Below are 27,534 nucleotides of genomic sequence, written 5' to 3'. Positions count from 1 at the left end.
AAATGCTTTACAGTGCAGCCTGTGCTGCTACAGCTGCTCTGGCAGCAATGTGAACCAGAATCTTTAAAAATGTTTGAGTTCAGTTATTACCTTGGCCTGCTGCCAATTTTTTCCTATGAAATGCAGCTAAAAGAAAGAAAACTGTGATGTTCTACAGTTTACGATTCCGCTAAACTGGACTGAATTCAGGGAACAAAGAAATGGCACTTCTTTAGTTCATGGCTTTTTTTTCCTTGATCAAATTTAAAAGTCTGCTGTAAACAACAGAGTGCTAGAAATTGCCTTTGAAAGTAACCATATTTTTCTGCAAAATTCTTTCATTCCAATGTGCTGGGAAACTTAGCAGATAGCCCTAAGTCTGTCTAAATATATGTTTCGTATATAACTACACAAGCACTTCACAAACAAGTTTATAAACATGATAAAATGGGCACCCACGTGACAGCAGTTGCATATAAACTTGTCAATTGCTTCAAATAGCTAGCTGCAGATACAGACAACCTTACATATAGTTACTAATGCCTTATATACGGTCCGACTGAATCAGTAATAGTATTAGAAAATAAACTTCTGCTTAGTGTCTAAGGAATCAGAATTTGAGCATAAGTAAGTACATTCAGTTAACCCTGTTATTTACAATATTTTGAAGTAATTCCCACAGCTAGTTCAGAACGGCAAAGTTCAGAGTACCGGTAGACTTCTGTGCGCTTATTCTGAGTAGCTCTCCCAAGATCTGCAAATTTCACTATTACATACCTCCAGTGTTTTCATTTCTACTTAACTTCTATTTAAAAGATTAGCATCGCAAAGTGTTTCTTTCCTTTCTTCCCAATACGGAACAAGTTCTATATTGGGAAGTTCCATATGTTGTTCCCAATATGGAACAACAAACATGACCAAGTTTCATAAGTCTTTATGTACAGTGAACAAAACTAGGTACTGCAGCGCTTACATAATCAAGGTTCAATATTTAATGATGCGTCACAGTGATACATCGTTGAATGATACTGAGGTAGGATTTGTATGGAGAGATCGTATTGACCAATTGATAAAGGTAGAAAATCACAGGCTTTCTTAAACAGGACCCCTTCTTCAGATTTGACCTTTCTAAAGAGAGGGCTCCCAAGGGTGTTATGATGCAGCTAACTAAGGATCATGAAATTTTATCTTTTTTTTTTTCTACATACACACATGCATACACATTTAAAAATACACTCAAATGTCTCAATGTTTCTAAATTGTACAGGTTATCTGGTGTTACTTTTAGCAAAATGCATAGAAGGAATGTCACTATGCTATGGAAATAATTTCTAGAACATCTGCTTAAGAGCACTTAAAACTGTATAACTCATGTTTTTGATTAGCTGAGTTCACCCAAAAAAGAAATCCTTTACCTTATACAGCCATACTTCCTATTATGTTCTCTAAAAAAATGCATATGCAGGTATGTGTAAAAGTAAGTTAAATATGTGGAAAAAAGAGTTAACTCACTAATACTAAATAATACTGTAAAGTTCTTGTATTTTCCATTAAAATAATAAAAATTACTGCTTCCACAAACAAAACATAGTAAATTCCATTTTCCCATACGTGTAGGGATGTTTACTTGCAGCAACATCTACCTCCTCAGCGAAGTAGTCATTTTCTTGTCATTTCCAAGTAATATATCATAACTTGCTCAATCTCTTCAATGTTACTTTCCATAATCATACCTTGAATTGTCCTAAAAATCTGGGAGAAGTCAGAATATTTTATGCTGTGATATCAACACACCACTCGCTAAGCAGACAATGAATAATTAAAGTTGCTCATGATAGAGTGGTATATGTGTTGTTACAGTTGACTTCATTTTCCGTTTCTGCTTCTGTTTTTGTTGTTCATAAGACGGAGAAAGCTTTAGCTTGAAAGCTATTTGTAAGTGCAAGACAGTGTCAGAAGTTTCTTCCCAATTAAATATTTTTCAAAACGAAGATTACATTTAATTTGAAAAAAAAATATGCTACTACTTTTATCACATTATTACACCCATGTGCAACATCACAGTTTAAAAAGCTGTCTACTGTAACAGTTTGATCCCACGTTGGCATTTCAGCTTACAAATGGGGTATTTAACTTTACAGCCTTGTCTAACAATACCTTCTCATTTTGTCAGGGAGTGATCCAAGAAATCGAACTGTAGCATATCTGTCTTTGTGAAGTGAGCGTATATAAGACTGGTTGCTTTTTTTCTTCTTTACTAATGGGAAATAAAATTGGTTTCAACTGTATCTAGAATGAAACAGACTACAAGTAGACCTGCAACTTCAATCAGGTTCGTTTCTTTCCATTTCAACCTTACCAGTCTGGGACAAGAAAATGGTATTAAAATGTACTCAGAGTTTACAAGAAAAGCACATAACTATGGACACAAAATCAGCCAGCTCTTTAATTTATGGCTGGTCAGGTCATAAAATGAGCATAATTCATAGCCTTGCTTCCAAAGCAAAGAACATGCTAAAGTAAGATTCCAGATGCAATAATGAGTAGTCTGCTCCTATTTCTTTAAACAGAGATCTATTCCTCTACATAAATTGGCTTGAAATGATGAAAATGTTTTGAACAGAAAAAAATGTTTCCTTTTCAGGCTCTGGCAGAACAGCATTCCAATTAGAGAGTGGTAGATTTGTGGTATAAGTGGCATCCAAAAGCAAAGATGATCAGAATGTACTTCATGAAGCATTGCCAATGAGGTACCTCATCCCACCTTTTTAAAGCTGTTTCCTTTTCTAATAGATGATTTCTTGAGAAATCAATATTCTGTTCTCTTCCCTATACTTTGGAGAGTGCTTGTGACTACTGATCTGAAGGTGGGGCTTTTACTCATTACTGACTTTTTAATGGGCCCCTTGTATTGCAATCCAAAAGATATAAATAATACCAAAAAACCACCCCAAACAACAGTTAAGAGCTGATAACTTCCAGTTATGCTTAGTTCAATCTCACAAATACAAAGCCGGTTAAGTGCACAGACGTGGTCCTCCTCTTCAGTTACAGATTATTACTACGATCATCTGATTATTATTTGGTGCTCTCTGTGACATGGATGTGGCAATTTTTTCATATGATTCTACCAGAAAAATCATTACAAGAACCTTGATAACCCTTAATAACTTCCATATTTGCTGACAATTTCTCTAAAAGCATTAAGGAATAAGTGGAAACAGCTTCCTTCAGAGTAAGGGACCAGACACATTGATGAGCCCTGCTAGGAAAACTGCGCCAGTGCTGCCAGTGCTCAGCTGAATAAACAAAAGTTTCAGTTCCCAAAGAAAGAAATGCAGCATTAAAATTCAAGCATGTAATTTGATATAAAAAGAAAAATAATTCAGGGAAGCAAAGTCTCTCAACTTTTGCGTTTTGAAAGGAAAGTTTTGAATTTTGAAAAGAAAATGCATGCAGTAGCTATCGTGATTAGGTAGGGATATTCAAAGAGGAGAATGTAACAAGCACTTTATCAAAAGCACCCAAGCAATGCAACACAATCTAAAGAAGTTGGACCAGATACTGCACAAAAATGGATGCAATCAAAAGATGGAACAACCACCAAGAGGAATACATAAGCTGGTTAATTTGAGTGTTTACTGTAATTACTTATTTTGTGAAGTTTCTTGGGACTTTTCTAAAGGTTTTTTATTCAAAAACCTAAAAAAGTTTTAATGGTGCTGGTATTACTTTAGTGATACGACTCCTCATGTGGCGAAAGTTCTGGAGATGTATCTATAGAAATAAGGGTGGTTATAGCAACATATCTTACTTCTGAACGAGAAAGGTGATAATTTATCCCAGGGTATGGTGCATTTGCACACTTTAAGTCTGGGAACTAATTTCATAATTTTTAGTTGGCTAGATATCTTTCATTTAGTGGAAACACTGATGTGATGAAGAACCTACCCTTTCCATTTGGATAGACTCACATTAACATAATTCAGGACTGAGAAGCAGAATTCTGTAAAATATATTATTTTCCTGGTAGCTGGGAATTTCTTTCCTTCATGGACTGTAAGTTCACCCTGCTGCACTGTGGTTGTTTAGTTACACCTACGTGTCTCTATAGAAATAGACGCATTTGGTACATTTAAGGCTATAAAAGCATAGCATACATGGAATATGATGCTACAGAGCAGGGCACTTGCTGAGGTGAATTATTTTCTGTTGATTGTACCTTCTAGAAATTTTTTGTCTTTGTATCAGTTTCCAGTTTGACAGACAAGTGGCAGCTACAGGCTTTGTGTAGAAATCAGCCAGGCACTCCAGGTTAGTCTGCTAGCATTTGCATGTTTGAACATTTTGGATAGGATCTAATGAGGGATTAGAGAATGTGGAATGCCTGTTCAGCATCCCTTGGAGCTGCTCAGTAAGGATTTGACAGTGTAATTGCTCCAATATAAAGAAGGGTACCGGGTCTTCCTTGAGCTCTGTGTAGCACAACGTTGCCTGCTGTTGGCTGATATAAACTTTCTTTGGTACTTGGCCTATACTGTCCGAGTGGGACAGATTATGACTGTGGTCATATTTTTTGATTATAACATTGTTCACGCTCTAGTGCAGTGTAGGGATTTGTCTGGTTTGGGATATAAAATCCAATGTCTTGAATTTTTCATAGGGACTGACACAGCAGGGAAAAGTGCAAAGTGGCCTCCCATAAGTTTAGAAAAACTATTTGTGCTGAAGTTTGCAAAACCAAATTCTAAATCTAGTGCAAAAACTGAGCCTTAAATGCTTGATATAGCTTCTGATTGCTCATTTGGCTATCTGGAATATTTTCATGTACCTACCATTGAAGGAAAAACCACAATAATTTATGATAAGATGATGCAGGAGAATGGTGCTTTCTAAAAATCTCTTTTCGTATCACTATTTGTGATCAATGGAGAAAAATCAGAGAAAGCATCATTGAAACATAATGTCAAGGAAAGGTCATTTGAATAGAGCTCTAGTCACCTAACAATAACTGATGAAAGTTTATTATAGAATTTCTTTGCACTATACTGATGGAATAGATTATCAGATTACACAGCTATATGCGAGTTTTAGGAGACAATATTTATCCCACAGGTAAGGATTACCTGAATAATTTAAGAATTCCCTTTTGAATGAATTAAACATCCTTGTAAGCAAAACGCACATCATAGATACTAAATTGGTATGCACCACTGCTGGTGGGAACAAAGTCACACTTGCTTCCTAAAACCAATTCCTCTTCATTAAATGCGATGTTCCTTGCACCTTGCTACAAAGTGCCATAACCCTGAAGGAAGAAACAACTGATCCCTGCTGGCTGACTGTACCAGACATGAATCATTGACTCCACTGTGTATGGAAAGAGATGGGGATGTTTGTGGGAAGGAGGAATTAAAGCCCAGGGCCAAGATCTCTGCAGGAAATCCTAAAAATAGCCAAGCTTAGGAAAAGTGTGGAGTAAGCTTTCTGGTTTCAGTGTCAAATCACTTAGTAAAATTAAGATTTGGGAAGTAGGAAATCTAAATCAAACACAGCCTTCATTTTCCTGCTGCTTTATAGATCCTGCATATTGCCCAAGTTCCTAACTACAATGTCATACATCATGTACCTCCCATTTTAGGTACTTTCACCAAATCTTTTCAGCTATATCAGACATCAATAATTAACAGTACAAGGAGGATGGAAGTTGTGCATGTGAAAAGAGCACACTGAAAAAGAGACTGAAAGATAAGCTGATGTACTTGCAAAAATGCTATTGAATGCCTGGTATAATTTTAGGAAGATTTAATTTTAAAATACTCTATTTCCCCCTCCAGTCCTCAGTGCTCTACACTCCTGCTGTGCCTGTCTTTACATAGGCATAATGTAGAGGACTAATAAAAAACAATCAGGTCTAGAGTATGTGATCTTGACCAGCTTGGAGGAGCTGGGATTATTCTGATATAGAGAAAGGTGATAGAGGGGAAACATAAAAATATAAAAGGCTGCAGAGAAGAGGAAGGAAGCAAGTAAGTAAGTAATCTTTTTTCCATGCTTATTTTGGGCATGATAAAAAGTAATGTGCTTAAACCATAGCAGAGAAATTTAGGTTAACCATTAGGAAAAACTTTCTAACAGTTAGCAGAGCAATGCATGGGAAAAAAATCTTAGGTAAGAAACAGAAACTCCATTTTTATACGCTTTTATGAACAGGTTCGACAAACATCTGCCAGGAATTGTTTACATGCAGCTGATACTGCCTTGAAGAGGGGAAATGGGACTAAATGATCCCTAAAAGTCCTTCCTAACCTTATTTTTTTATGATTCTGTAATCAACATTGAAAGGAGCTTGGCATCACTCCTACTGAAAATAAGAGTGAGTTTGCAGAGTGTTCTGTAATGGAACTCCAGATTTCCTCTGGTACAAACCAAGGTGGAACTGTGTGCATTTCAGTAGTGGGGAGTGGGACCTCGAGCTCCAGTAGCTGCAAGAAGAGTGAGTGGCAATTTATACCTGGCTGCATTTGTCACACTCAGTATCTTGCATTACCAAGCTTTTTACAATGCAGAAGAAATTTGATGCCTCTTTTGGGCCATTCTTTAAATTCTATTCTGAAGGGATGCTGAGGGTTAGCTTATAAAGCTTCTTAGGTGGATGAATAACTGATTTTAATGCACTATTTCACATAAATTAGAGCTTTTTTTCTATTCTAAATATTTTTTCTGAGGAAATATTCTCAAATCATCAGGAAACAGTAATTAAAGGATATATTTTAATTTCAATCTAATGGACCATATAAAGCTACAAATAACTCTTCTATGTCAGTCTGAACAACCCTCTGATGCAGCTCAGGACATGGCTTACTGTGCTGCCAGTCATAGTTTGCTGTTTTCTAAAAAAAAAGAAAATAAAAAATAAACCCAAACCCACTATTTTCATCCCCTCCATATACAAATGCAAATAGAATTTATTTAAAGGATACTTCTTCAATAGTTGGTATTTAGAATTTAATTACAATCTCCAGAAATTGTAAAGAAAACCCTTTCTGAAGTTCACATTTATTCTTAGATCATTTTGCACTTTATGCCAACTTCGCTGTTTCTTCAGGAAAAGACGCAGTCTCCTCTTGAATGTAACGCATTATGGTCTAATAGTTTGTAGTGTAACTTGTTATGCTTTTTGCGTATTGATACATTTTCAGGTAACCAAAATAGCTTTACAAAATCTTCATTGTGTACTCTCAGCTGCTATGTGCTCTCTAAGATTCTTTATCTATTTTCCCTCACAATGACTAATCAGTATTTCCCTATTGTGGACAAAGATTCCTGCATAAGTATATTTGACAGGAATCCTTTATCTACAGGAAGAATAATGGATTAATCTGCACTTCCCTGGGGGGGAAAAAAAAAACCACCAAACAAAAACAACACCCACAAAACGAAAAACGAACCTAAAACAAAAAACCAAAACAACCGAGTATCTTAGATATTGAAATACTGATCTGAAAATTAATCAACAAATACTGACCAAGAGTTCTTAACTCTATCCTTGACTCAAACTTTCTTGCTGAGGCAATGCAGGGGTCTGGAAATTAATGAATGATGTTATGCACTAAACCATGCTATGAATGATTGTTCCTATTTTTTGTATTAGACTTACAACAATGAATCTGAGAACTTCTTAAACATTAATCCACGTATTCCCACAACATCCTCAAAAAGTAGTATTCCCATTTTACAGACAGCATAGAGAAACATCATCCATCCACACAAGCACATGGGGATCTAGTAACAGAGCAAGGACTAAAGTCTGCTTTGGATACAAGTTCCAGTAAGTGAAAGTCCCAGCAAGTCTTTTCTTCCTTTTTGATATGATTAACTACAATCAGCCATTTAAAACTTCCATGCTTACCTCTAGTCAGTGAAACCATTTAATTACAGAGCAAGTTCTGCTGAACACCCTGTTGTGTCAACTTGAACTAAAGAAGTGAGAGGCAGATAGAGCTGCACATACATAGGAAGGGGAAGGGTTGAGGGGGGACAGGCAGTGCAAGCCTGAAGCAGTGATATACCTAGAAAAGTGCCCTGGGTGATGCTACCAGGGACAAGTCTGAAGCCTTGAACTGCAGTTACGGGTATCATGCTGGTACATCTCTCTCAGAGGACAAGGATAATGAAGGTTACTCTTTGATCACTGAAATCCAAGTATACCGACTTAGTGGGTTTGTCCTGTGGCAAGGCACTAGATATTTCACCTCCCACTTACAGTTAGTTGCATTCAAAACAAGCTGAGGACAGAGTACTTCACCGAAGATACTCAAGACGGTGTGTCACTGAATCCTGAATTATAAGTAATAAATATATATGTAAAAATAGTAGGAATTAAGCACAGAATGGGTGAAAAGGGTAGATACATTGTCATTCTAAACTTTCCATGACTGTGTCACGTTGAGTCACTTTCAACCCTAAATATAGTTTGTCGTTGTAATTTTCTTTGCGATCTTTCATTTACACCCTAGCATGTTTTGAGCACTTAATACAAATTTATTGAAATGGAAGACTTAAAGTGACAAGAGTGGTCTTTTTCTGCTACTGTTCAGATTCATGCTTCATGCTTAGCAATTTTGAAAATTCACTTAATATCAACATTTTTCAGATCCAAGAATTCTAGAAAGATTAGGTTTATAAAAAGGGATTCTTTAAAATGTCCCTCTTTTGGATGGTTTAGTTTGTATGCTATTTTTCTATTATTACATTTCCATAATTAGCTCTTAGTCATTTTTGAGCTCATCTTCTTCAGTATGAAAAATATATCCATTTTTGCGTGTGACTTACTTGCCAAGTCCAATAATATTTACAGAAACATAGCCTCATCTTATTTTATATTTTCCTTGTCTTCATTTTTTAAGTATTTAACTGATTCTTGGATTTTTTAAAAACCTAATCTTTTAAACAACCTGTTTTTATTTTATGGACCTGCTAATTCTGAACGCCTAAACTTATCCCTTCTCATTGTTTCTGCAGACCTTCGCCTTTGGTGTATTTTGTAAGGAAGGTCAGAAAAATCACCTTCTGATCCCTTTTTTTTTTTTTTTTTTTTTAACCTGGCTAATTGCAGGCAGGAATAGCCCTGATACCAGAGAAACCCATCTAGTGCAAGTATGACTGAATGTATAGCAGGCACACTGCAGAAGTTCTCGAGCAGCTCTGCAGTCAGGTATGATTCACCAGGATGTACGAGTTCTGACAGCCTTGCTAGGCTCAAACTCATTCCAAAAAGCAGCATTTGGTGGTTTCTACACTCTTCCCCATTTCACGTTCCACAAAGACTTAGTCATTTGGATGCACTGTTTAGCTGGTTGTACAACTAGGCACTGTGCTGTACCTATATACTAAAAGGATAGTGCAGAGAGATGCAGAACTCAGCCCTGGTCTTGTACACAATGTACTGACCTGGATCTACTATATTCCTAAGGACACAAGCTGACACGTAGATGTCTATGAACTATATTCCCTATACCTCTGAGTTTCAGAATTATGAAGCAGAACTATCCAAGGCACACGAATAAGAAAAGTTGAGCAGTTGTCACAGTAAAGGAAGATGTCATAACAAGCAACCTCTCCAACAACCATGAGCTAATTAACAGCAGCCCTGAGCTCTCAGCTATCTGTGGCTGGTTTGTGTTAATATTTTTGCTGGATCCAAACTAGCTCTTTCAGAAGGACACCTCTAGTGATTTCATAACTATGTAACTACAGGACAGTTAATCCACAACCAGAAAAGATGTGGGGAATAACTGAGTTCACTGTTACAAACTCACCCTTATTACAAGAAGAAAGTATCCCATTATTTCCTCAGTCTGCTTTTCAATTTTATTAACAAAAAGTTTTGAAATTTAAAGCCTATGTCTTTTCTTTTGTACTTACAATAGCAACTGAATATATAGAGCACAGAGTTAGTTCATCTCCTACCCTTCATCTTAAAAGTGTTTTACCTAATAATATTGATAGTGATATTAATTTATTTGTGTCCTAGCCTCCTACAGTAGTTGCACAATATTGATTGAAAGGTGTTGGATCAAACAATTCTAGAAATTGAGCAGGTCCGAGCTTTCAAGAGCTACTTTTAAGCAAGAACTGTCCCTATCATGCTTTTAAACTGTTAAGAACAGAAAGCCCTGACATCCTTCTGTCAACGTTTTCCTGAACCACAAATTGCTCATGCATTAGAAATTCACTTGAAATGGCATAAAAAGGCTGTGAAGTAAATGTATTCCTGAAGTCTAGGTCTGCAAGCCAGTGTAATTTCACAAAACACCATACAGGCTGAAAAGACAGCAGATGCAAGGACTGGATTTAACTATAGATGATAACATAATTTATTTTCTCTGTAGTCTAGTAACTCAATAAGTCTTTAATGGTTTCATAAATAAGCAGATGGATGCCATCAAATGCCACAGAATGATAAATCTGATTGGTCTCTGTATAATTTTGTATAGCTTTATCCCAAAAATAGACAGTAGAAGCGTCTTACCCCAAGAGTGTGATAAAAAAAAATGTGGGAAGGTAGATTATGGGCAGTTGCATTGTTCCAGTTAAGAATGAAACTTTCCATGATGGTATGATTAAAAATCAGGACAGGTCTCTATGCTACCCTTTCTAGTCATAGATTTGAACAGACCTGACTTCTGTTGATATTAAAAAAAATTAAAAATAGGTGCTGCTTTTCAAGTAATTCAAAGTCAGAGGAAGGAGAAATAGGTGATGGGACCCCTGCTGAAAGACTTAAATAATATATAACTTTATCTTGAAAGGTTTATGGTTCTAATTTAACTGTAAGCCATCTGCTCCACCTAGTATGTGTTGACTGAATATAAAACCAGATCACTAATTTCAAACGGGAAGGACACATCATCCAGTGTATAACTTGCACAGGGGTTTATTCACTTTACCTAATTCTGCAACCCTAACTAGACATCTGTTGAATCCTCAAAGTTCAACAGTACAAAATTAAAATAATCTGCTTGGTTTTCAGGAGGAACATGGCCAAATAAGATGCTCTATTAAGGTGAGGCTGTACTTTCACATGGGCTGAATGCAGACAAGACAGGCCCTATTACTGCATATTTTCTAGGTAAGAAACACTGGGTCTTAGTGTCATTATCAAGAGAGTAGAACAAAACACTGCTTAGTAGCATTATCTCATCACCAATGTTTTCATTTGTGTAAAATAAATTATACTAGTGAAAGATATTTTTCTTTCATGAGATTTCTATTAAAAATTACATAAGTATCATATAACTTCTCTCAGCAAAATTCTCAGGTGAGAACTTCACATGGTTGTTAGTTGCATTTACCACTTTTCTGGGTTGGTTTTGGGGGGGGGGGGTGTTTCTTTTTTTCTTTTTCTTTCCTTTGTTGATGTCTGTATCATTCATATCAAAAGAAGAAAAGCACTCTACAATTGCTTTCAACTATGTAAAGCTTAGCCTTGCAGAGTGCCTATGGGTCTGCCCAGAAGACAATCAGATTTGGACACCTAACTTTACAGAACATTTTCTTCTTCCTATTCACAAATTACTTTTCTTTGTACATCCTATCAATTTTACTTTGGCTCTCCAAACCCTACTAATCCTGTGGCCTTCTCATCACAGAACAGGCAAAAAGAAAAAAAAAATTATATCCAGAAATGCAAGTATAGGATTTCAAAGCCTAAACCAGAAAAAAAGACCAAGCTCTGTGAACTACCACTTTGTTTAGGGGAAGTGATTATGGTGAAGAATTTCGAGCTGCAATTAGAAAGGGGCCAAAATATAAGGGGACAGCAGTTCCTGACCCCTCCTTATGGAGCCCACTGTGGGATCCTACAGCTGTCCCTGCCATTTGACAAGGTAGGGAGCACAAGGTCCTGGCTACCATAAATCTTGCCCCAACCCTCCAAAGGACAAATCACTCCTAGAAAACTATTCCTTTCTACATCAACAGAAAAGCATGCTGTGCGAAGTTACTGCTGACCTGCAATACATTCATCAAGAAAAATTCTTGACTCTTCCCTTACTTCCAAAAAATATATTATAGCTATGCTATATAGAAGCCAATGGCCTTCCAAAGGAAGGAGGCTATGCACATTTTTTAAATTCATAAACCCTATAAAAAATGGATAAAAAAGCATCAAATAACACAGGAGGCTGTGTTTTAGCGGTAAAGAAATGTAAGAGTAAAATAAGAATTGCCAAAAGTCAAGCTGAGTTAGACCTTGCAAAGATTTATTAAAACAAGCATCTAAAGATCTTCACTGTATAAATAAAAGACAAAAAAAAAAAGAAAAAAAAAAAAAGAAGAGTCATTATGTAGAAAGAACGAGGCAGATATCAAGTATTTTCTAGATATTGTCCCAGGAGTGAATTATTTGATGGTGTTCAAGGAAGGAGATAATATTTATCAAAGAAGGTACCATCAACATGGATAATGGAATGAGAATATGGAAACAGAAACAACAGAAGTTTTATGCATTGACATTAGGGTAATCAGAACACTAGTTCTGTAAAAATACAAGAAAACAAAGGCTGGTAACGGAAATTTAATATTCTGTCATGTCAAATGCAGTGGCATACAAATTGAGAACAGTAAGTGCTGCTTATTTGATACTAAAAATTGTCCAGATTCAAGAAAGAAAAAAATTATTCGGTTCTTTACTGATCTATTAATCAGACTCAGCTATATGCTACTTGGCAAGAAAAAATAATTAAAGGCATGTAAATGGAAAATGGGTCAAGGCATCAACATTTCATCAAAGATTGTGCCAGACTAACCTGATAGTTTTCCACAATAAGTTAACTAATTTTCTGGGTAAGAACATGGTTGTCTGGATACTTAGTATCTTATACTGTGGAAAATTATCAACAGACCCAAAAGGTGAGAGATTAGTTCAGGATTTATGGAGAGTGGAAAATTGCACGAAGGAGAGAAAACAAAGAGTGGTTTTGAAAAGGAAGAAGGTGGCTGCTGAAGGTATAGCATGGCAACAAGAATCAAAGTTTTGACCAGCCTTTTTTAATATATTCCTTAAAGAGCTTTGCATAAAAGTAGGAGTATCCTGCTGAAATTCAATCATGACAAACATTGGTATGTATCATCAATACAGAGAAGGAGCAAAATATAAACCAGAAAGAGATGCATGACCTCAAGAACACGAGGAATATAAATGTACTCAGATTCAACAGTGCAATATTCAAAGCTATGTATTTTGGGAACAAGCAGAAACTTCTGCACTTGAGAAGAAAGGCGGGGATGTAAGAAGTTGGCCACCGAATGACCGAATTGGAAGTGAGGGGGAACTTTTTAAAGAAAGTAAATGTTAAATGGGATGCAGCAAGGAAACGTTAGTGCCATTGGGCAAGGCCAGATGGATCTTCACGTGGCACTGAGCACAACCTGGCCGTGCGAGGTAAAAAAAGCTGAACTGAAGCTGAAACTGGGACAGTGCTACAAAGGTGTTCAGAAGACTGAAGAACATGTTTAAAGCAGACCTCATTTGCCCCAGCCTGGCAAAATGAAGGTGAAAAAGAGATAAAATTGCTGTATTAAAACATTGTAGGTGATAGACGTCAGGATGAAATAGGATAACTCCTGAGTATTTCAGCTGATGGTAAGCAGACAGGTAGGGTTGAAGGATGAGATTTCTTTCCAGGCTAGAGCCCTCGATTTGAAGGTTTGGGTTCTGGTGCGTCTGTTCACAGCCAGAAGCTTAGGACCATGAGCATCCATCATTGCCTCTCTATTCCCCATGATGAGAGGGGAGAGGAAATCAACAAAGTGCCATCTGGATGCAACCTGAAAATGGCTCAGCCAACCCCCACAAAGAGTGGAGGAGATGTACACAGCTGTACTTATATTTCACAGCGTTCAGAACTTTTACAGCCTTGTCAGACACTTTCCATTCCCTTTATGCAATTAAAGCTGCAAAAGCCCCTGCCTGCCCGCCCCCCCCCCCCCAAAAAAAAAAAAAAAACAACCCAAACCAAAACCCACCACCCTATTTCTAATACTCTGGAGGAACAGTGACAGCTTTGGTTTGAAAAATGAATAACTAGTTGTCAAAGCAATGTTCATGGTATTTACCACTTTTTATTAATATGTCTCATTTTATTGAGTCCCTCTAGGGCAGGAAATCCAGTGATAAAGTTGTAAAACAACCATCTCTAACCCCTCTGTTCTCTTCTTTTGATTTTCTTTTTGTTTCAGTTGATAGCTGTCGTATGCAGTTTTTACTGTCGCATCAATAAACTACTTTTCCCAAGATTTGTGGAAGACACATTGCCAACATTGTACTGCATGTTCTTCATATTAAAGTGTTTAAGTCCTTTTCAAATAAATTCTTCAGTATATAAAGAAATCAAGGTTCTATGGCTAGAAAGATGTAAAAACTAATTCATAACAGAACCACCTAAAATTCTTTAAAAGACCAGACAAAATCAATACCCACCTCATTCCTCATCACTTATAAAACTTGCTATGCTAAGAACCTCAGTGCTTTTCAGGTAGACTCTACCCTGCAGGTTGCAAAAATAATTGCTTTTCATTTGGGCTGCAGGAGGGGTGGTGGTGGCTACTAGGTCTTATTATCTACTTTGTTTTTCCGATTGCCATAAATATTTTTAAAGTTATCATCAGCACCATCTGCCACTTACCACTGTGTTCTTTTCACAGTGTCATTACTATAAACACAGTCTGCTCCCTCATTTGATGCAGTGCAGAAGAATGGAATTAAGCAGAAAATAGTCACTCTAAAAACAGGCCTTACTATTTAAAAGAAAGCAACTCCTTCGGTAAAATTATCTTCAGAATAGTTTTCAGTTTCCACCAAGTCTTAAAGAGCTATTTTGCTAAGCATCTCCAGCTAACTAAAGACAACTCCACATTTTACTTCTTTTGAGACCATCACACTTGACAAACCAGTCTCTCAGTGTCAATAAACTGACGTTAATTAATTAACATATTAATTAAGAGTTTAGTTTTAGTTATAGTTATTAAACTTTTATAAAGACCATTTTCATTTTCTCACGCAATTTTAACTTTTTCTATTTTTTGAGCATTTAACTGGCAGCATATGGGTAACCAACATGGAGTACTCCTCAATGCAGTTACCAAAATGACATTTCTACACAAAATGCTCTAGTCATGGCTTAAGTTAGAGAGATAGATTAAACTTAGTCTTCACACAGTCTAAACAGTAACGGTAAACTAAAAAAACTCTGTTCCTCACCAAGTCTTTTAAAAAAATCCACCTTATCTGCAGAGCTTCTGGTTAAATGAATATGACCATGCACCTTTGCAAGCTGAGCTATGTGAATTGTCACTGTGATTTCCACCATGGAAGGATCATTCGCATAATGCAGATGTATGATAATTTCTGGAGACAGTTTTTTTTTCTAGGAATGGTGAATTATATGGCACTGTAAACCCTACTGTGGCCCAGATAAAATGCCTGCCTCACCCCTGGTATTTTAACACAAGTTCTAGCCACACACACTCTTTTGCTGTAATACATAGTTCGGCTTATTTCCAGCTGCATGTTGGCACTTCAGAGACGATGAATAGAACTGAGATTTTTTTCAATATTTCATAGGAGAAATCTTATTATTTATGATGGGGGGAGTGTCCCTTCGAGGGGCATCGTGAAGTTGGTTTTGCTCAGTGTTTTTATAATGCTTTCCCTGTATACATGTCACTTATTCTATGTAGTGTTGTTAGATTATAAATATAAAATCTACTTCTTTGGTGCATCAGTAAAAACTTATCTCAATAAATCAGCAAATAATGAAAATAAGCCAAGAGACTGTCTCCAAAATTACAAAGAGATGACACTCGGTTCTGTTTTATCTAAACTTACATCCTTTCACAGATTTCCTTTTCTCTTTTGCAATAACACTTTTAGGTTCTTGTTTTTATGTTTAGGAGTCTAAATAACCTACAAGTTATTTATATCTTCCCATTTCTACCTCTACCCCCCACTTTTCTTCTCCCAACATTGATTACTCACGGTCTTTCTGCACTGAAGCCTGATATATGTATATATGAATAATTAGAAGTCTCACTTCTAAATGAAGGAAGATAAATAAAGCCTTTTTATATAACTTCAGTACCTCTTCCCTAGGTTAAGCTCTTCTTTTTTCCTGGTTCCCTTTTGCCCAGCTGAAGGCTTTGTTTTTGTTAGTAGGTATTAGTCCCTATATGCCTTCAAAATGCTGCATGCAATACCCTACAAATAGTTAATGCCACATTTTATATAGCATGAAATATATACTTCGTGTAAGCATTATTCCAAAACAGATACCTTTCCAACACCGCTGTCTACTACCTAGCTGACATTATACCATACACACAGCTCTTGAACTCGTAAGTTGTTGTCTTCCAGTTTGAACAGAGACCACTCAAAGGACAAACAAGATTAATGATCTAGCCTAGCCCGCTGCTCTAAACAGCAGTAAGCCTCAAGTCTTTTTTTTTTCTTTCTGAGTATAAGAAAACATCTACAAAGAGGTGAAATACTGTACCACAATATGGATGTCTGAGAAGACAAGGGCTTAAGTGGTCCTTAGCAAACAAGCCTCTGAAGTTCACCCTTGACTTCAGCCTCACTGCTGCTGTGAGGCAGGAGCTTTTCAGTAGGCACACAGCTATACTTGCTAATGCAGAGTCAGATTCAGGTGTTTCCCTATATTTCTCTTGTCTTTTGCCTTTGAGTACGTGGGGAATGCTAAACCCCCCAACATGCACATACAGGTCCTTAATAATGTGTGCTCCACTGTACAATTCAATTTATATTCTCTTACTAAATTTTTCATTAATTAGTCTTGTATTTTCACTCCTTCGGTGTTCTGTAAATACCCTCCAACATGAGAAAAGACCATAGGAGATTTAATAGAAAGATACATAATGTATGAGCTCACAGTAATCATCAGTACATCTCAATTATAGTATATTTTCATCAACATCTTTAACATTTTCCTGCAAGAAAATCCTTACTCATGCTTGTAGCCCTACTGACTTTATTTTGCAAGTATGAAGGGACTAAGCAAGGAATGGTTTTGTAGCAGATAGAAATTCATGGGTCTTACTCGCCTCTGGTATGTCTGCAAATACTTCATCGCATACAGAAATAAGTACACATGTGATCCCATTCCACATATGAAAAAGCCTAACCTACGGTTTTGTTTCCAAGGGTCAGAACAACTGAGTGATATCATCAAATATAATAGTCTATTAAAGCTATTAACCATTTTAGATTTATATTAATGTGCTGCTTATGATATGCATTACCTTTTTTTTATTGTAATCCAAAAAAAAAAAAAAAAAATAGAAATAGAACCGAGAAACTTGTTACTGAAAACCCCCATCCAGAGCTAATTGTCTTGTAGAACACTTAATGAGTTGTTATTCATTATGATGGTGAGTACAGGGAAGGCAGATGGCGTGGTAATTTTATTGATTCTGTGATCCTACTGTAGCTTGCTGATTAAGTAGGACTGAACACCATGGCCAGAATTATATGAAATTCTGTTTTGATCAAGGATATCAGAGTGTTACTTTCAGATAGCACTGTTGGAGAGGCCTGCTGAACATGAAAGTTTGCTATCTTCATTTATATTTGTAGCAACAGAATACTCACGCAGTCTTCCAGGATGTACATTCCATCATTCCATTGCAAAATTATTTCCACTGCACTGGAGTTGCTCTATTACTTACTATATTTTATTTAGTTCTTGATTTTAATTTGCAAGTGTTATTTTTAACTATTTAGATTTATCACACCTAGTCATAGCCATCTAGATGTTAGATGTCCTGTGTGATTTACTAGAGTGACACTTGTATATGTCCACCTTCAGAGACCATTCAGCTCACTGCCTTAATAGGAAAGCACCTTTACTGGGTGCTCTACTACTTTTACCTGCTTGGAAGGTAGGGGTATTTTGCCATGTGAAAATAACATAACTTGTAAATAATTCACAAATTACATCCCTTTATTCCGAATTATTTTGAAATGCTCTAATCGTCTCATTTCTCTTTGTGCTTTAAAGCATTTACTGGCCTTATCCAAGAATGATGCAAACATCATAGAATTTTATAAACTTATTGTACAATACCTTGATAACTCAAAGTGTGGGATTTAGTTGGCTTTAATAATATTGATGACACAACCACAGTTCTTTTAAAAGAATGTATTACACTACCAAGCTATTCTTTCTGTATTTCCCAATATATTACCAGAACTGTATGAAGACCTTGAAGGAGTTATTCTTGGTCTTTCCACTGCTAGTAATACATTGGCACCTTTTTCTGCATTAAGTAATTTATATATTACCCTCTTGTTCCTCCTTTTTTCTTTTTTTTTTTTGTCTAGCTTATTTTGTTCAATACCCTTTGAGAAGTATAATTTAGTTCTTTCTAGAGATCTAGTTGCAGCTGCTCTCATTATTAGATCTCCTTTGATATTAAGAAGAGTTTAAGCTATTTAAAGCTTGGGGTCAGACGCTACAGCACTAACAGATGATCTCTAGCTTCCAAAATGTCATTAAATCTGTAAGACATATATGTGCATTGTATATTATAATCCGCCCACAAGTGCTCAAACAAGTGATTTTTCTGATACGCACCTATATTGATGCATGCATATTGATATACGCATGAATTTTACATAGAATTCGTGGGGTTTTTTTGAACCTTTGGATTTTAATCTGATTATTCAAGTGTAATGCAGCCAATGGGACACCTGAAGAACAAGGAAACCACGTGTCTGATCAGTCAATCCAAAATTGAGAAATTTAGTTTTTATCACTGCTAAACTTCCTTAATGTTTTTCATTGATCATTCTAATTTGTGATGTGGTTCTAATTTCTGCCTAATTCAAGGAAAATTTCATTTCAAAACAGTTGTTACTCTAAAGAAGTATAATTGAATTGTTAGAATCCTCTTCAAAACTTACACCTAAAAGAAAATGTAAGGTCTACTGTTCTCACCTAACCTACTACAATGGTAACATTTATTGACTTTTAAGATTTTCAGGATGTTTAATTCTACAAATTATTCCTCCATTGAGAAAGTCCCTTTTTAAAGCATCAGTCACAATGAATTGTGGTTTGTCTTTTTCCTTCAATAAATTCATTTTTATCAATATTTCATCTGAATCTAAATGACCAATCTGTATAAAACCTATCTTAAACCACATATTAATTTTCAGCAGTTTAGTTGTGTCAACCTAGCTGTTTTTTTTATACTTATAGAATTAACACTTAGAACTAAACAATGCTGTCAAAAGTCTGTGAAGTTCTGAGTATTTTCTGCAGGAAACAGCACACTCAGATCTCCACTGGGACATATGGTCTCTCCTAGAGAAGTTTTTGCCTTGCCTAGCCTTTGGCCAAAGCCCGCCATCTGTAGTTTCAACTTTTCTTCCAGCTGCTGATAAAGGTGAAGTATAGAACATATGCTGCAGAAAGAGTAACTTTTACATTAGTTTGCAGTTTGGTTGTTTGTTTTGGGTTTGTTTTGTTGTTTTTTTTTAATATTCAGAGACATTTTTCAACAAAATATTTATTAATGTAACCCCTGGAAAAAAGTAAAACTCATGTTTGATCAAATTAAGATTTTAAAACCATGGGAAACAACTCTAACAACTCCAGTAGAGAATAAACTAGTTATTTGTGGAAAGAATTAGCTTTCTTGAGTTTGGAGAAAAATGTAATGCAGAACAGTACAGGCATTTCCTTCCTATGTTTCAGACATATGTATACAAGAAATGAAAACCATTGTGAACTAAGAGTCAGTATAGTTGACGTATCATTTAGACAAGTATGTTTGACACACCGTCAGTTTTATCCTAGAATGATCCCAATGATCTTGAAAAATGTTATATGCAAGTAATAGAGGATTCTAAAGTTATTTGGCAAGACAATTACTGAACACACTACTTCCATCCACCTAAATATCATTGTTTTAACCTAGCTTAGGTCATAAGGGAAACCAACTGCATAGCAAACATATGTCTGCCGCACAAAGCTTCCACATCATTTCAAATAACTCGGCACAATTCAGAGCATCTGCTCCCAGGAAGCCCAGGAAAGAAGCAGCAGGTAATGCTGCAGGACAGGAATGAAGCAAATTAGTAGAGCTACAGGTATGCCAACAAACTTGCATAATAGCTTCTGCCTAGACTATGCATGGTTACATACAGCAAAAGCAGTCCGTGAGTACCAAAATTCATTACACACAAGAAAAAACGATTGTAGTAACATAATCTAACATAATCTAATGGCAGAATCAGCATGGTTGCACACCTCAAGCATTTCTATTTGCTTTTGACCCTGAGCGAAGTGAAAGTTGTGTGACAAAAAATTTTAGATATTTCTGAATACTAAATGGCTGACAAACACATAATAAAAAAAAGGAGAAACAGCATTTGAAATATAAGCCTGCAAAGCTGATGGAAGGCAAAGTAAGCCTTCTATGATGGCATGACTGGCTGGGTAGATGAAGGGAGAGCACTGGATGTGCTCAACTTCAGCAAGGTTTTTGACACTATCTCCCATAACGTCCTCATAGGTAAGCATAGGAAGTGTGGGTTAGATGAAAGGACAGCGAGGTGGATTGAGAACTGGCTGAACGGCAGAGTTCAGAGGGTTGTGACCAATGGTGCAGAGTATGGATGGAGGCCTGTCACTAGCGGTGTTCCCCAGGGGTCTGTGCTGGGTCCAGTCTTGTTCAACATATGCATCAATGACCTGGATGAAGGGACAGAGTGTCCCCTCAGCAAGTTCACTGATGATACCAGGCTAGGAGGAGTGGCTGGTACACCAGAAGGCTGTGCTGGCATCCAGCGAGACCTGGACAGGCTGGAGAGCTGGGCCCAGGTGAACATGATGCAATTCGACAAAAGCAAGTGCAAGGCCCTACCCCTTGGGGAGGAACAACCCCATGCACCAGCACAGGTTGGGGGTGACCTGCTGGAAAGTGGCTCTGCTGAGAAGGACCTGGGAGTGCTGGTGGGCAGCGAGGTGACCCTGAGCCAGACTGTGCCCTTGTGGCCAAGAAGGCCAAGGGTATCCTGGGGGACATAAAAAGGAGTGTGGCCAGCAGATCGGGAGAGGTTATCCTCCCCCTCTACTCTGCCCTAGTGAGACCACATTTGGAGTACTGTGTCCAGTTCTGGGCCCCCCAGTTTAAGAAAGACAGGGAGCTACTAGAGAGAGTCTAGTGAAGAGCTACAAAGATGATCAGGGGGCTGGAGCATCTCTCTTATGAGGAAAGGCTGAGAGACATAGGTTTGTTTAGCCTGGAGAAGAGAAGACTGAGGGGGGATCTTATCAACACTTATAAATGCATAAAGGGCGGGTGTCAAGAGGATGGGGCCGGGCTCTTCAGTGGTGCCCAATAACAGGCCAAGGGGCAATGGGCACAAGTTGGAATACAGGAAGTTCCATCCCAATATGAGGACAAACCCCTTCCCTGTGCGGGTGCCAGAGCAGGGGCACAGGCTGCCCAGAGAGGCTGTGGGGTCCCTTCCCTGGAGACATTCACACCCCGCCCGGACGCGTTCCTGTGCCCCTGCTCCGGGTGTGCCTGCTCAGGCAGGGGGGTTGGACGAGATGATCTCCAGAGGTGCCTTCCAACCCCTCCCATTCTGTGATTCTGTAATAAGAGGACAGAGCAGAATAGGAAGACATAACAATTCAAAACGATGTGTATTCTTTCACAGATTGAGAAACATTCAAAATCACACATCTGCTGTGTTGTTGAACCCAACTCCTGTTTCAAAAAGCCTATTCCATCCATGTTTCTACACACAGCTAAGAACAGCAATTACTTTAAAAAAAGTATCTAGTAAATAGAAGCTGATTATGAAGTAACTAGATATATACATTTTTACTGCCGAGAAGCACAGCACAGGTAAATTTGAAATCAACAGAAAAAAACATTTTAAGACCTAATTTCAACAGTTACTTTTAATTTCCTTTCATAACGTTTTTCCGTGTTGTAAGACTATAAACACCTTCGTTTCTTTTTCATTTCCTTAAAACATGAACAGGGAATACACTAAACATACTTCCTCCCTCATTGCTCTCTTCAGAGCACTTACATTTATATACTTCTTCCAGGAAATGTATTTGACAAAGCATCAGTAACACTTTTATTTTCATAGCACTTCCAGAAATTATATTCCAAGCCTTAAACAGCATTTTAAGAGCTCAGTCCTCATCTCGGGGGTGGGTGGAAGGAATACAACACACCCCCGCCCTCAAAAATAATGAAAAAAAAAGAATGAACTAAAACCCCCAAATAAATAACAGAAAGCCATCAAGGCCAAAAGGAGAAGAAAGAACACTCAGCTGAGCTTATTTCCAGCATAAGTCAACTGAGGTTGCCCTCATCATCATTACTCAATACTTTTTAATCTCTTAAATGGATTTTTGACGGTTAAAAGGATATATTTTTTGGCTCTTAATAATCAAAGTTACCCTTAAAGTATATTTACTGGCCTATATGAGCATTTTGGGCACATACCATGCAGTTTACTGTTCACTCCAAAGGTGCTCATTTTGGCAAAAACTTCAGCGAATTCTGAAATAGTAAACTGGTCATTTGTGCAGTGCCACATTACTGTCTAAACTTTGTTGTTGTGATTATTTTGTATCATATTATTGTAGGCAATTATTTAAAGGATATAAAAAAGGTACCCCTGTTCAGGAAGTATTTTATAAGAATGGCTGTAATGGTTTTGTACAACAATCTAGCATAGATCAGATAAAGTAGATTGCCATGAGAAGTGCTTCCTGATAATGCAAGTGCTGCTTTAAAATGAGCTGGAATCATTTCCAAAGTGAACACCTTCCTAATGAAGATGACACATTCACTCACACAATCCCAGGTTTCATCTGACAGGCATTCTGGGAAATGCTAATATTTAAGTGAATCCTGGACAGCAGAGCACTGGGATTCGTGGTGCAAAGGAATCTAACTAGAAGTTAGTGCACTAAACATCAACTTGAACTGAAAATACTCACTGGTATTCCCTATAGAGCCTCATTTATAGCAACTTGAACTGACACCATAGAAGTGGCTGCGTATGAAATTCTTTTGCCCTGAAAGACAACGTGAAGCGTATCGCTATGCACATGTATTGCTTCAGGCAGTCGTAATGAGGTAAGCCATTGTACGCCAGCCTAATCTGATCACTGGGCTTTTAATTTGGGATACCACATCAAATTCCAAACAAAAATTCCTCACTAAACTTAACATCGACTTGATGGAGAAGCCCCTCATATTCATCTGCTATGCCATTATTTTGGATCTGTGTGGGTGCATTTGTCCAAGGAGACTGTGTTGAACGAGGACAGACATGACGCTCAGCAACACAAGCCTTACCTGACTGACCAGGGGGTGGGACTCCTGATGATCCTCTGGGCAGACATAAAAATACTGTGAGGACTGCAGCTCTGTTTCCTGAACATGGCTCAATGGCAATCGGTTTAGGAGCACCCTGAAAAATGAGAAAACCTATGTAATGTCTGAGATTTCCATTACATTTTTACTTGTACATCTTTATTTTATTTTAATGTTCACTATAACAGTAGGATGATATTTTTCCCAACTAGTTCTTTGCATTTAAACAGATTGTTCTGCCTATGTTAATTGACTTAAAAATGGGCTTCAACAGCCCACGCTGCAAATCTAACAAAACAGAAAAAATGAAATGATCATAAAGACAACAAAATTATATTTAATTTTATAGCTCACTAAATGTAGTGATAACAACTTCCTGAAGCTTAGAAAATGGCAAAACATTTTGGTATACACACCGGTATCTGAGAGTAACAGAATTTCCCCTATTCTAATAAGAAGTACCCACGTGAAAGAAGTGCTCCGACAGCATCCATTACCTAGCCCTCCTAATGGTGAAACTATAAAATGAGAGCAAATCTCTATTATATAGAGATATGTAAAGATAGCCAATTGCTCTTGCATTTCCCAGACCAGTAAGTCTGCCTTCTCTGTGTCTGCTCTGGTAAGCAAGATCATTTTTTGAGGCAAGACCACCCAGAATTTTTTTGTATACACAAAAAACAGGTGCAGCGTTACTATATTTAAATAAACTTTATTACTGCTCAGTGACGATAAGGAAACAGACAATACAGCAATAAATCAAACAATAGATGAATATGCTTTTTTTTCTCTACTTCATGGTCATATTTGAAAGGCATTTCTGTAGATTCATTTGAGGTGACAGCATTAAAATAACTTGGGTGAGGAATTGCCATGACATAATGAATGACAAATTCACTAGGACCTTACCAAACGATGAAAAAGAAAAGTAAAACCCCAAACGCTTCAGCTAAAAAAATTAACTTATTAATTAACAACAAAAGAAGTATTTTCTAAACTTAACAACACAAGAATAATTTTCTAAACTGAGTGCTCTGGATTTGTATCATTTAATAATTTTTTTTTTGTAATGTATTGGCTCAATGTAGGCCAAAGGAACAGATGAAGAGAACAGATTCTGGACTTGTGTAAGCTGGTGTGTGCCTGTTGACTTCCATGGATCTATTTCAGCAAAACATTTAGACAGGAGTTGCTGGATGGTATGATTCTATACTAAAAGCAATGCAGAAAAGGGGGAAAACAGAATAAGAACCTTAGTAATATTAGCAGCACTGACTGCGCATACACAAAAGTAGTACCATTGGATTATTGAAAAAGAAAGGTATGGAAAAATTTTCTTATTAAGGTTTCTTTGACTTACATATGTTGAAGGGCAATGTAAAAAAACATACAAAAATAATGGTAACTCTTCTGATTATAGCATTTAATATAGAAAAGTGTCTTGATGGGATCATTCAGATTAGCAGCTAGTTTGTGCCCCGGGCGGTTTATATCTAATCAGATGAGGATAGGCATAGAATAATAAATTATAACATACCAGCACTGACAGCAGTCTGGTGCAGACTCGCCTGCTTGCTTCTCCCACTATTACATGCTTTCCTTCACTCCTACCTATTGCGCTTCCCATTGTCAAAATCTAAGGTTTCCTACCTGTCACACACTCATATCACACCCCCTGTTGGACCTAAATACACGCCCTTTCATTCCAGCACTTCTACCTACATCTCTCTTCCCCAGCCATCCAGACAGGATGCAGCTCCATGCCGTTAAGTTCATCTTGCTTCAGCCCCGTGCCTCCTACCTCACCCTGCATTGGCCCTGCTCCCGCGTCTTCAGTGCAAAATAGACTTTCCAGCTCTTGGCAAGTTTCTGCAGCAGGAGCTCTGAATGGGGCAGACCAGGTGCTCTTCATGTCCGTGGAGAGAGTGCTATAAATTGGTGAGCTGGTTAGCCAGTGACTCTTGTGCACTCACTAATATGGCAAATAGATTTTACAAATAAATACCTTTGCATGGGGTGTCATGGACCATCTTCCACTATATAGTAGAACAACAGCACCTGAATCCCTATACCACATTTGCGATTAAAATAGTTGGTGTTACTAATGCAAGCAACAGGGCATTTCAGCCATCTTTCCTGATTTGTCACAATGGCACATCAAACATGATTCCTTTCTATTTGAATAGGAAGACAAAATGAATTCTTTATTTTAAAATACAATTCAGAATACTGTTTATGCAGACACACAACTGAAAGGAACACATTTACCATTTTGCTTTTTAATTTTGTGAATAATTATTTTAGTATAAATCAAAATTATTATATTTTCCATTGCTGTGTTATAGAAAACCTTTCATTAACAGGCTCTGACCTTTTCTGTTTGAAGTTTATACTAATGCTTTTCAAAACACGACTGGAGGAAATTATTTCTGATAAATATTTTTCAGAGAACTTCAACCAAAAATCAAATACAGTAAGACTTTTCTATTTGTGCTTATTTAATCTTTATAGAACATTATGACTGAAAAAGCAGATGTCTTATCTTACCTCACATCATTCAGATTTGCTAGCAAAAAACCATGGAAGCATAGAGCAAATGATAATAATTTAGATACCCTGAGGTTTGTCAGTTGTTTAAAGATAAATACATAACCATGAATCAAAGTTATTTCACAGTGACATAACATGTTCTCTGAAATGTGCCATTTATCATGCATTTTCCACGGGTTTTTTGGAAGAGATAAGGTACATGTTTGTTTGCCCAAAGCACTTAGCTACCATGATTTACTTGCTAGAATTATCTTCTCTCTTCTCCCCCCGTACAGAAAGCGACTTATGTTTTTTACCAAAAAGCACAAATGACAGTCACAGAGTTAATAAAACTTTATCAGTGGAAGACAGAATAAACAAACACTTCTTTATGACACAACCTCTAACTCCTATATTCCCTTTCTTACACGCACTATGACAGAGAGAAAGAGGTATGTCAGTTGGGAAGGTGAAAAAGGAAGGGGAAGAAAACCAGGAAGGAATAAAAGGGTGAAATAGCATATATTATTATTGTTGATAGCAAGAATAGAAGAGTAAGTCAGTGGACATAGAATGAATAGAAAAAGTGGAGAAGGGGAGAGAGATAAGGTTTTATCCACAGTTTCAATGTGTTATCATATATTTAGTCACAGAAAGCAAGCATCAGAAGTCATCTTCATGGGGTCCCACATTTTTATCAGAGAAAAAGTTCTCCATGCTCCAGAATTTTTTTCTGAAAATCCTACCAGGACCTAAGGAAAAAAAAAAGTCCAGCTGCCTGGGTGAGTTTGTGAGGCATTACCAAGCTTTGGGAACATTCTTTGCTCACCCTCAAACTGTTTCTATAAGAAATAAATTTTGGCTGGATTTTCTTTTCCTGTACAAAGGACAGATGACAATACTACTGTTAGTGGCATATAAACATGTCAGTATATAACATATTCATGCCTGTATTAAAACGTGCTTCTGCTTTATAATTACAAGAAAGTAAAAAAAAAAAAAACCAAACACCAAACAGGTTTATTTTTTATTTAATTATTGAAACCCCCAGAAAATTTTACATTGTGTTATTTGGTTATTTAGGAATAACCCAAATGAGCAGCTTTAAGAATCCAGACCAAGAAGAAACAGGGAAATGTGTTCTGTCACTCTTGGTGGCTAGGACAGGCAACACAAGGCAGTGGCATGAAGATGCGAGAATAGCAAGAGAATGACTAAGGGGATGTTCATGGACCTGCTATAAGGGTTTAGAACTTCTCTGGGGGAAATGCACTGAAACTTTAACATTGATTCTTATCTATCAATGAAAATATTTATTATTGTGAATACAGGGAGATGAAAAGTCTAAAGTGTTTTGGCTCTATCTGAGTTCCAAGAACTGGTGTCTCACAGAAGTGCTATAAAACTTTGGATTTTCAGTACTAAGTAATATCTACATATATTTTCTGTTCAGCATTCTAAGTTAGGTGCATCCAATTTTTAAAAGTGCATTATTATACCATAAGACAAATAGGTCACGTAAGACTAAATGGCTCCAAACTCATGCCAAAAAAGCAATTAGAAAATTGAATCAAGGAATTAAGGATT

General features: G+C 37.0%; 1 protein-coding gene across 2 annotated transcripts in view; it reads right to left on the bottom strand.

Annotated features, from left to right (window-relative positions):
* Positions 1–27,534, bottom strand: part of ATRNL1 (attractin like 1) — a 524,212-nt gene that overhangs the window by 34,693 nt on the left and 461,985 nt on the right. For both annotated transcript variants that reach the window (XM_064464229.1, XM_064464227.1), the window contains one exon: positions 23,401–23,515. In XM_064464229.1, the coding sequence (XP_064320299.1) occupies positions 23,401–23,515 (115 nt within the window). The remainder of the gene's footprint in view (positions 1–23,400; positions 23,516–27,534) is intronic.

This window comes from Phalacrocorax carbo, chromosome 12, assembly GCF_963921805.1.
Source record: "Phalacrocorax carbo chromosome 12, bPhaCar2.1, whole genome shotgun sequence".
Lineage (NCBI taxonomy): Eukaryota > Metazoa > Chordata > Aves > Suliformes > Phalacrocoracidae > Phalacrocorax > Phalacrocorax carbo.
The sequence above is the reverse complement of the archived record's forward strand: the minus strand, read 5'-3'. Positions and strand labels throughout refer to the sequence as shown.